The sequence below is a fragment of the Mastomys coucha genome, unplaced genomic scaffold (genome assembly GCF_008632895.1).
Source record: "Mastomys coucha isolate ucsf_1 unplaced genomic scaffold, UCSF_Mcou_1 pScaffold8, whole genome shotgun sequence".
Lineage (NCBI taxonomy): Eukaryota > Metazoa > Chordata > Mammalia > Rodentia > Muridae > Mastomys > Mastomys coucha.
Window position 1 is genome coordinate 5623080 of NW_022196914.1, and position 11684 is coordinate 5634763.

General features: G+C 35.4%; 1 protein-coding gene across 3 annotated transcripts in view; it reads left to right on the forward strand.

Annotated features, from left to right (window-relative positions):
• Positions 1-10712, forward strand: part of Lmbrd2 (LMBR1 domain containing 2) — a 65519-nt gene extending 54807 nt beyond the window's left edge. The window contains exons 17-18 of one of the 3 annotated variants that reach the window (XM_031360536.1): positions 2910-3036; positions 5153-10712. In XM_031360536.1, coding sequence (XP_031216396.1) covers positions 2910-3036; positions 5153-5213 — 188 coding nt within the window. In that variant the 3' untranslated portion in view covers positions 5214-10712. The remainder of the gene's footprint in view (positions 1-2909; positions 3037-5152) is intronic. The other 2 variants (XM_031360538.1, XM_031360537.1) reach the window with 2 other exon arrangements.
• The last annotated feature ends 972 nt before the right edge of the window (positions 10713-11684 follow it).

An 11684-nucleotide genomic window follows, 5' to 3' on the forward strand; every position in this document is an offset into this window, starting at 1 on the left:
GCCAGCCTGGTCTACAGAGTGAGTTCCAGGACAGCCAGGGCTATACAGAGAAACCCGGTCTCAAAAAACCAAAAAAGAAAAAAAAAATAAGAAAAGAATAAATACAAAGCTTTAGATAGTGAGTTAGATAAGATGGCCATTTTCACTATGTTAATTTACCTATCGTGAGCATGGGATATCTTTCCATCTTCTGATGTCCTCTACAGTTTATTTCTTCAGGGACTTGAAGTTGTTGTGATACAGATCTTTCAGACCTTGGCTAGAGTTACACCAAGATATTTTATATTATTCATGGCTATTGTAAAAGGTATTATTAGCACTAATTTCTTTCTTGGCCCATTTATCATTTGTATAAAGGAGGGCTACTTATTTGTTTGAGTTAATTTTATATCTAGCCACTTTGCTGAAGGTGTAGGAGTTCTCGGGTAGAATTTTGGGGTCGCTTATATATACTATCATATCATTTGCAAATAGTAATACTTTGGCTTCTTCCTTTCCAATTTGTATCCACTTGATCTCCTTTAGTTGTCTTTTTGCTATGACTAGAACTTCAGGTACTATGTTGAAAAGATAGGGAAAGAGAGAGCTGGCAGCTTTATCTTGTCCCTGATTTTAGTGGAAATGCTTTAAGTTTCTCTCTATTTAGTTTGATATAGAGACTACTGGCTTGTTGTATGTTGCTTTTATTATGTTTAGGTATCCCTAATTTCTCTAATACCTTAACATGAAGGAGTATTGGATTTTATCAAAGGCTTTTTCAGCATCTAATGAGATAATTGTGTAATTTTTTTCCTTCAGTTTGTTTATATGGTGGATTACATTGATGGATTCTCATATATTGAACCTTCTCTGCATCCCTGGGATGAGTTAGAGAACCAGTATTTGTTGGATGGATAAATGCATGAGAGACAAGGAACAAACTTAAGTGAATGACTTAAGCACATTCATGATTACTTCCAAGTAACCAATAATGCATCAGTGTCACATTAAGGGAAAAAAAAAAGCACTTCCCCTTGGGCTCATTTAGCCTAGAATGAATCTAGAGTTGAATTCTGTACTCCATGCTTCCTGTCTCCATCTTCTCTCTGTCTGTTTGTGGCATGAGTCTGAATCTGTGCCTTCCTGAAGGCTGCCTTGTGAATTTGTCCCTATATGACTTTGTGTGTGTGTGTGTGTGTGTGTGTGTGTGTGTGTGTGTGAGTGTGTGTGTGTGAGTGTATGTGTATAAGTGTGTGTGAGTGTGTGAGTGTGTGTGTGTGTGTGTGTGTGTGTGTGTGTGTGTGTTTGGAATAGCACAGAGAGAATCACGTGGGGGAAAGAATGGAATACTTTACAGAAACCTTTTTGGTTTTGATTTTCAAAATGGGGTTTCTCTATGTAGCCCTGGCTGTCCTGGACCTAGCTCTGTATCCAGGCTGACCTGAACCTCACCTGCCTCTGCCTCCTGACTGCTGGGATTAAAGGTATGCTGCTGCTACCACTACCCAGATATTTTACCTAAATCTTTAATAAGAGTTTTTCAAGGGATTCAGTCACTGGCTACAACTGATCCCAACAGAACCAGATAACAAATAGTACCTCAAACATCATTACTTATCATTCAATATCCATGAGTATATATTCATTTTAGAAGATTTCTTTCAACCTTTGTATTTACTGCTTTTAGCACTTATATTGTTCCAGATCAAGGCCACAGACCAGTATATGACTTAAGATTATCGCTATGCAGTATCTTTGGTTGTAAAAATTGATTACATGAGAAACCCAAAGATAGATAGATTGTTATATTGCTTTGGTAAAGGCAGGTGGAATGAATAGGCTGAATACACATAAGATAGCTGTATTGTGACCTCAAGATATGTTAACTGGCTGTGATGCCCAGCAAAAGTTTCAGTCTCTTAAAATGTCATAGATATTGTCATAATATTGCATCACCACATTAGGAAAGAGGCCAAGGAGACAAAGAGATGATACAAACATCTTGCCTAAGTTTTCCAAAAGAACTCTCTCATAAAGTTGAGTCTTTAATCTCTGTACTTGTGGGTGCAATGCATACAGAGGCCAGAAGAGAGCAACAGATCCCCTGAAACTAGACTTATAGGCATTTGTGAGCCATGTGATGTGTGTTAGAAACTGAACTCTTGATTCTTTTCAAGAGGAGCAAATGTCCAATACAGCTGAGTCATCTTTCCAGTCCCGTTTTTTTTTTTTTAAATACTTGATTTTGCCTAAAGCAAGACTTTGATAATGTAAATTGTTTACAAGAAACCCTATTCATGTAGAGAAGGGATGCTTATTGGGACTGTAATGACCTACATGTCAAGCATTACCCATGAGGCCACTGAATACTTGCAGTGTGGGTGCCTCTGTGTTGGCAGTATTTTTGAATAAATTAATTTCAGCTGTGTCTTTATAATTTTTAATATAGTATCTAGAAAAATTCAAAGTAGTTATAGAGTTTTATTTATTTATCTATTTGGCCAGTATTGCCCTTGTTTTTGCTTTATGGGATAGATATTCTTTTCTTCAAGAGTTGAAGTTGAACTGCTATATACCTCAAATTTCTAGCCAAAATAAATAAATAAAGGTTCATTATGAAACCAAATGAAGTTTCACACAACTTCACTGTGGTGATAACCATAATTAAATAAAGCTTCTAATCTTCTTTTCTAAATTGTCGCACTACCTGCTTTGAGCTACCTAGATGGCTCAATAAATTGTCCTTGTTTTATATTATACTGTCATAAGTTGAATCTGATTTTCTAAGAACCAAACAACTTATAGTCATTGTTTTCATGATCAGCATTTGCTACACTCTTGATTTTTTTTCCCTGTGATTCATAAATTCAAAGGCAATAGAGAAGTAGCCATTGTTTTTTTGTTTTTTTGTTTTTTTTTCTTTTGAATAGCATCCAAATACACCAGGGCTAATAACAGGACTGAAAGAGACCGAATAGAACTTCTCCAGGATGCAGAACCTCTGGATTTTAATGCAGAAACATTTACTGATGATTCTCTGGAACCTGAGTCAGGAAGGTAAGTGCTGGCTGTGTCATTTGGCTCTTGTGTGTTTCTGAGATTTTAATGATGAATTGATATAAGGAGCTTGAAAACAACATAAGAAAAGAAAAATAAGCATGAGAAAAATATTGTGTTGAGGAGAAAGCTTGGTGGGAGTGTGTTTGTCTGGAATACAGAAGGCCCTGGTTGGAGACCCTGCATAACAAGAAAAAGATTTCTTTCTCATTATCAATTCAAAAATATGAAGTAATACTTAATACCTTTTTTGGTTAGCTTTGCTTTTTGAGACCAAGTCTCATGGAGCCCAGGTTGCCTTCTAGCAGCTGAGGGAGATTGTGATCTGGTCCCCTTGCATTGACCTTCTATTAGAGGTGTGCACCACCATAGGCAGTTTATTTAGTACTGGAGCGTTAAGCCCAGGGAGCTGGATATGCTAAGCAGACATCTACCAGCTAATCCATGCCCTTGGCATTTGACACCTTTTTATACTGTCTAATTAGTTTATGTTTTTAAAAGTTATGACATTCTGCTAGATGTGGTGATGCTTGCCTGTAATCTCAGTATTTAAGCAGCTAAGATAGGAGGCTGCCCTAGGCCAGTTAGTAAATCCATGCCAGAAATACAGTGAGCTCTGCTGAAGAAAGACAAAGATGCACCAAAAAGTTATATCATTCACTAGTTATAATTGAAATGGGTCTTTTTATATAACAGTAGTAACATTAGAATTAAGAAAGAAGTAAGACAGAGAACAAGGAATTATGACTATATTTATATCTCTGTTTGACAATTCCATTTATGACATTTATTATCTTTTTTTTTTAAGATTTATTTATGTGTATGAGTATACTAGCTGTACAGATGGCTATGAGCCATCATGTGGCTGCTAGTAATTGAACTCAGGACGGCCCCACTTGCTCTCTGGCCCCGCTTGCTCTGGCGTAATGCACTGTAGCTGTCTTCAGATGCACCAGAAGAGGGCGTTAGATCTCATTACGGGTGGTTGTAAGTCACCATGTGGTTGCTGGGATCCGAACTGAGGACCTTCAGAAGAGCAGTCAGTGCTCTTACTCGCTGAGTCATCTCGCCAGACCCCGACATTTATTATCTTTAGTCATATCTGTATGTCTAATATGTTTTGATGTCAAATACGATATAAACATTTTAACAACATTTTTTTTTTTTTATTACAGAAATTCTTACTGGATTAATGTCCTCAAAGGCTCAGTAATTTGCCTTGAGTTGCATAGTTTATAAGTCAGGCTTTTAACTCCAGTACCTTGACTACAAAGCCTATGTCTTCTGTTGTTTTGCCATGAGAAACAATAAAACAAATAGTATAGAAAGAGAGCTGCCATATGACCCAATTCTGCCACTGTTTATACCTACAAAGACTCATAAGTGGGTTACCATAGAGATACTAGCACATCTCTATCTATTGTTCTTTATTCATAGTAGCAAAGACATGGAGCCAGCCAAAATGTCCACCAACAGATGAAAAGTTAAAAGAAAATGTGATCTCTTTATACAAAGGGATTTTATCCATCCAAAAGGAGAAATGTAAACATGACTTTGAAAGAAAATGTTTGTAACTAAAAGTCATGAAAGGGTCATAGAAGTATTGAGGAGACTATGAGGTAGAAGAAAAAGATCTTAGGTGGGGCGGAAGAGAGGATCAGAAGGGAGGATTGCTGTGGGGAGGAAAAAGAACAACAAAAAGGAAACAGGGCTAGAGATAACAGTGGACGGGAATGAATATGAATACAGTGTAATGATATGTGTGTGTGTATGTGCACATGTGTATGCATTCATGCCATAAATAAGCTTTGTATGCTAATTTCAAAAATAAAAACAAAAATAATTACACATACTAAAGATGTTTACTGTTCTATTATCTATAAGTAGCATAATCCCTGGAATACTCTATATTTTAAAATTAAGCATGGTTAGTTATACAGTCTGTAGAATGTTTCTTACAGTTGCTAGTTGATTTACAATTAAGTCCTTTTAGATTATAATTTTAGGAGATAGAGTTCTACTTTTAGCTAGTGAATAAATGTTATGGTCTTTACAAATTGTGTAATCAGTTCCATTTTTTATATTTTTAGATCATTTTTGTATGTTTACATTTTAGGTATCAACCTGGTGGACGATATCTCTCCATGTCTTCCAGCATAATATTTGAAGATATCTAAAGTCTGAAGTAATTCATAGATCAAGTAACCAAGGTCAACACATCAGCTGAGCCCTTGTGAACATCTTTGTGCCCCATTTCCTCTGTTCTCTCTATAAATGGTGTGAAGATAAAAAAACAGCATTGAAACATCGATCACATCTTAACAATATTAGGTTATGGTTTGTTGAATAGAGCATCCTCTTTTCTGATAGGCTTTATTGGATACCATCTGAAGCATCTGCCTTAAAGGGTAGTTAAGTGGGAGGATTCAACTCATGATAAACAGAGCTAACTTGATTTCATGCTAATTTTTAGGAGAGTTATTTTAAAGTTCAATGAAGCCATAAGTCATACTAAATTCTACAATTTTGTAACTGTAATTTAAATTTTTACTATTTCTTTAAAAATTTTCAACCTACATTTTCCAAAGAACTGAAAGTGAACTGAGACCTCAAATAATTACCATATTCACTAAACTCATGTCTTAAAGCTTATGTATCAGACATAAGTGAATGTAAACAGTTCTTCTTCAGATCTGTATACACTTCCGTGGGATTATGCATGTGTAATTAAGATGATTCTTCAATTGATAGTGTCCTTAGCATGTGTATTCTAATTGGATGATATGTTATTCTTTTCTGTCTTTGTAGTAATGATATTTTTATGGTTTTGATATTGCTTTGTAAAAGATTCTCATTTCAGAGAAAAATGTTCATCTTTAACACTTAGAATATTGACTTGATGATACTCATTCCATCCAAGAAAAATCCTAAATATTAGTGATGAATACATTTGTTTATTTTATAGCCAAAGAGGTCCCCAGATTCTCTAATATTTACATTTTTTTTAAGATTTATTTTATTTATATGAGTACACTGTAGCTGTTTCCAGACACACCAGAAGAGGGCATCAGACACCTTTATAGATAGTTGTGAGCCACCATGTGGTTGCTGGGAATTGAACTCAGGACCTTTGGAAGAAGAGTCAGTGCTCTTGACCTCTGAGCCATCTATCTTTCCAGCCCCAATTCTCAAATATTTAAAAGATGCCTGTTAATGCTCCTTGTAAAGAAAACATCTGGCTGTTTCAGCTATTGAATGTTAAAAAGGAAAATAATCCATTTATGAATATTACTAACACTTAAATTACAGCTTAGAAAAAAAACAGAAAAATGTATTAGGATGAAAATGTATAGTAATAACTTGTTTGTTAAACATGCTTATTATTTTAAATTGGTTGTTTCAACTTTTGCATTTAAGCCAAAGTTGGGTATTATGTTTTAAAGAGCCAGTGTTTTATTTCCAAGTGAACATGGCTTAGCAAGTGTTAGCAGGGATTGTTCTATTTGTGTCTCTTACAGAATACATTCTACATGGGGTGATCAGACTTGAACTTGTCCAGGACAGTTTCACACCTATTTTCCTTGCAGTTATTACTAGTGCTCAAGTGTTACTCTGTCATATGTTGAGGATAGTTCTGTAGAAATACTGCAAGGAAGTATTCAATTCTCATCTCTTTTTTAATGGCTGCATTTTTTAATGACCTTCCACATAGATCCCCCTTTAAATAATTATCAATAGATAGATTTACCCTGAATTGAAGGCTGCATAGTCCTTGATCCTAGGACACAATGCTTATAACCTTTTACTGTGAAATGCAGTCAGAGAGCAGTTGACCAGAACAGTGATAATGTAATGCTGTTTATAATTTCATGATTGGTTCCTGGAATACCTTTGGCAGATCACGGAATCTTTCAGTGCCTCAGTTTCTTCATTTTCAGAATGAAGGACTTATTTACTACTTTCCTACTGATCTACCTCACTAAACTGTTGTGAGGGAGTTAAATTGATGATCATGTGCTCTGCTGGGGTTTAGAAAGACAAAGCAAGTTGTCTGCTGTGCTGCTCGCTCCTGCCCTCCCTCTCTCCCTCCCTCCCCCACCCCCTCTCTCCTTTTCCTAGTACTTTGAAGGGACAGGGGTGATTATCGCAGAAGGGGCCTTTGAGAAGCTTCAAAGTCCCCAAAGCAAAATGAACTAGTTTGTGTGAAGTTCCTGAAATAGTGACTCATTCTTTGTTCTGTGGATTTACTTTGAAATATTTTTCTTCAATATGTTTTTGACTTTTTTCCCTTAATATTTAGATGTCAGAGTAGAAGGATAAAAAGAGAAGGACTGTCCAGTTTTACTATTGACTTTCATAATGCACTAAGACAGATTGATAGGAACATGCAAAGGAATTCAGGTACTTCCCTTTAAGATTACACTAACCGAAGTATACATATATGTGCAGATTTTTCACAAATACTGCATCTCTTTGTAGTTTTTTGAGTTATTTCCACAGTGAGTTTTTGTTGTTTCAATGATCCAGAGTGTTCAAAATTTTAAGGAGTTTTTCTTACAGGGTTTTGTATGCAACCATATAGAAAAGTTACTTTTGTTGGGTAAACTTGAGTTTAGAAGGCAGTAATTTAAAGCTGGAAGCCTTGACTTTATTTCTGAGAAATTAAGTTAATATTTATTAAGCTGCTCTAAGTAAAACATTGATAGTGTGTACAGTATTTTTTTTCAGACATGTATTAACATATAATGACATAGTCATAATATTACTACAGAATTCATATGCTTTATGTGCAAAGTGGTTTTCTTAAAGAATTATTTCTGGTATTCTTTTTCTTACATGTTAACAAATATCATAGAATTATCTAAAATTTTGGTTTTTTGAGAAAGTGTTTCATGTACCAGGCTGGCCTCAAACTCTGTATATAACTGAGGATGGCCCTGAACTCCTGATCTTCCTCCACCTCCCAATTTCTACAATTACAGAAATGTGCCACAGCACCCAGATCAATTTTTTTAAATAATTATTAGTTAAGAATATTTAACAAGCTAATAAATCAAAATAAGTATTATAGAAAAAAATCTATAAATTTCAAGAAATCAGTTATATATATTGCTAATTTACCTTTTAAAACTATATAACCCTTTTATTAATAGCACATTTTTGTAAAAGAATTCTAAGAAGAATTAAAATATAAATATAATTACAAATATTTGCTTTTGGACTACATACATACCAGAGTTTTAGAATAGTTTTATCCCACAAAAGGATCTCATTTTACAAAAGTGTTATGAGTTAAAGCATCGTAAAAACAGATGAGATTCTGCATATATGTTGTCCCCCCCAAAAAAAGATTGCTTGTTGATACGTATCTGGCCTTTACCACTGAAACTGTCCAGTCTAACACATAAGCATAAATATGTTCACATTGAGTGCAGGAAAGTCAGCGTGTGTTTTCAAGTGTATTTTAGCACGCTAATGAACAAATTTCATTTATATTTATTTACAGACCTCATTTTATTCCTTTAATAGGTTTAAGAAATGTTTTCAATAGTATGTTGATTACCATATTACAGGGAAAATAAAACCTATAACTACAGTTCAGGCTGTAAAGTAAAATTTATACTTAAAATTTGAATGGGCCATGCCTGAAAAATTCCAAGGATGATAGTACATTTGTACTAAGAGACAAAACGTGTCCCCAAAGAGTTATACACACTTGGATTTCAAAGCGCAATGGACTATACAATATTTAACTTTAAAAGCTAAGAGGTAAATGCACGTACAGTTTGCCTTTCTTTGTGCCTTCTTCCCTCCCACCTCCCTTCACCACAAGACTTTCATGTACTGATAGACTTTTCTCTTTTGTTTATGTACACAGTTGTTAATGAGCAGTACTCTCAAAAGGAACTACTTGATGTCAAATCCCACTCTATGAAGTAGCAGTATTGTCCCTGAAGTAGTAAAAGACATTTGCTAGACTAGTGAACAGTATCTCAATGGAAGCATAGTGCATACTAGCTCAGTGCATTTTCTTTGATGTTACTAAAGAGGATACTGCAGTAAAAAATATTTTCACTGTAAAATTTTGAATAAAATGATTTAAAAATACCCAACATTAAGAACTGTGAGATATTTCATTATAAAAAGGAATTCATAAAAATGCACGTGTTTAGAAGAGGAATAGATTAAGGATTACAAGAGGAGTGTAATTTGCTTTCTTTTTGGATAGTACTTCCAAATCAGTGGCTTTTGTGGCTAGAGACAGGTTTGGCACCGTTTCAGGATCTCACCCCGTGAGCCATCCTCCCAGGACAGGACTGCCCTCCTTTCTACTGCCAAGGGAGCATGCTCTCATGTCCAGTTCCTTCCATATTAGCCACTGCAACATTTGCAAATGATTTATGTGTTGAGATCAGGTGAGGTCTTGCTATAATTTAAAATTTTCTTAATAAAGACTGCGTAAGTTTGTTACCATTATCTTAAAAGATATTTTTGCTTCTTCCTAGAAAAACTTTCCTTTTATGATTATATTGATTACTTGTAAAAGAATTTTGCTGTGCTTGGTGCAAAAGGATATTGGGAGTGGCTGACTATGGCAGACATGTAAGGCAAATTGACAGCCTATTAAAATGCATAGCATTTGCAGTTGGTATTAGGACATAAATCTCTGTCTTTATTGAAAGAATACTGGCTAATATCTTCCCTGTTAGGCATGCCAAGTGGCAGGGGAGAGATTGCGTTGTTATTTATTTATTTTTTTTAAACAATCCAATGGATTTGTTTTTGTCTTTATTTTGAGAACAACTTGAAGGATTTTTTTTTTTCATTTTAGAAGATAGAGAATATGTATACCTATGTTTTAAATTACTATAACCTAATATAAATTATAACATCGAGAAGTACAAAAAGCTCTAACTATTGATGTTGTTATTTCCCTGGTATTTAATTTTTATAAATGGTTTTGTAAGTAAATAATTGTAGTATTGCTTTTGAGTAGTTTAAAGTCATCCTTAAATAAAATAAGTTCTGACTCAACATACTTATTTAGTACAATATTCTAAAGTGAAGTACTCTGATGTGAATTTGAAACATGCCTGCATTTCCTAAGTTTCTCCATATGTATATGTACATACATCAGTATCCAAGAAAAGCATACCAGAAGCCTGATTTCCACATTGCATTGATAAAGAGCTTGGTATTTTGCCTTCATATAACTCAGTTGCCTGGGTGAAATAGAATATAAATCTCTTCAAATGTCTGTCCAATCACAATTTTCAAAATGGTAACTTTTCATGTGGGGGTGCATGATGCCAAGTTTATCTTTAATCAGCCTTTATTACTGGATGTATAACAATGGATATTTTCCTACCTGGTCAGTAGGTTGTAGATTTAATTGTTTTTTGTTTTTGTTTTTTTTTTCCAGTAGATTCTCACTACATTTTCAAATCTATATTTGGAAAAATCTGCAAAGTGCTATCAGTAAGTTAGTTAGCATCTTTGGCCTTATCTATGCATAATGTTTCTTAGTTTAATTTTGACAAACTCACTGACAGTCAATTCCTTTGTAGTGTTGTAACTTACTGTGATGTAATGAATTTTTTTAATGTTTATATGATTCATTATTAAAATATAGGATATTGTAGAGCTTTGCATGAAATAAATGACATCTCTATGAGCTATAGTTTTGCTGATTACTTATGTATCTTAATTTGTTGAGGTTAAACTGTTTAAGCTTAAGAGGTTAAGCTCTGTCATCCAGTTCTGCCTGCTTTCACAGGAGGTGCCTTTGTCTCAGAGTGACTCAGGGTTCCTTGGGGGGGGTCTCAGTAGCTGCTTTTGTGGTGACGAGCACTTTCAGGCTCTTGGACAACTGCCAGAGCTGAGTGAATTTCTTCCAGTTCACAACAGTAAAAACAGGAGAGTACTTTCACGAGTGGACATCTCTGGCAGGTCAGGTCTTTTAAGACCTCACTTTGCACCAGATCTGCATGCAGTTTTTGAAATCCATGTAGGCTCTCAACTTTCCGCCTCTCTCCTCCCATGCCCCTTTGTCCCTGTTCCCTCCCCACTCCTTCCCTGCCCTTTCCCACTCCTTTCATCTCCCCCCTCCCAACACACACACACATTGGTTCTCAAGTAGCCCAGGACTACCTTGAACTTATTTGTTCTTGCATCTCCTTCACTCTTTGTTGGAGTGGTGGAATTATAGACACACACTGCCATGCCCACTTTTCCCTTTGTTTTTGATCCAAAGCAAATAGGAACAGCAAATAAACCAGGACAAAGGGACATCCCAGGACAGAGCAACACTGACCCATGTGGAGCCCCTTAAGGAGCTTTGCACTCACAGAATGGGAGACCACTGAGATGGAAGGAGGCAGGGGTCATCTAGTTTAGCCAGTTTTGATTTCCTGAGTGAAAAAGATCAGGGAAGTGGGGGCACCTTTTGCAAGAGTTAAACTGTCTTTGACTCACAGATTACTTACTTAAGGTCTCTAATTCCAGTACATGGCCCCATGCACCCACACACATGCTGTTGGCATTGAACAGACTCAGTGGGTAAAAATGAAAAACAAAAAAGGAAATTGAAGGGGATAGAATGGGGTTGGGGGACTTGATCAAAACACATAATAGAAAAATTCTGTTTT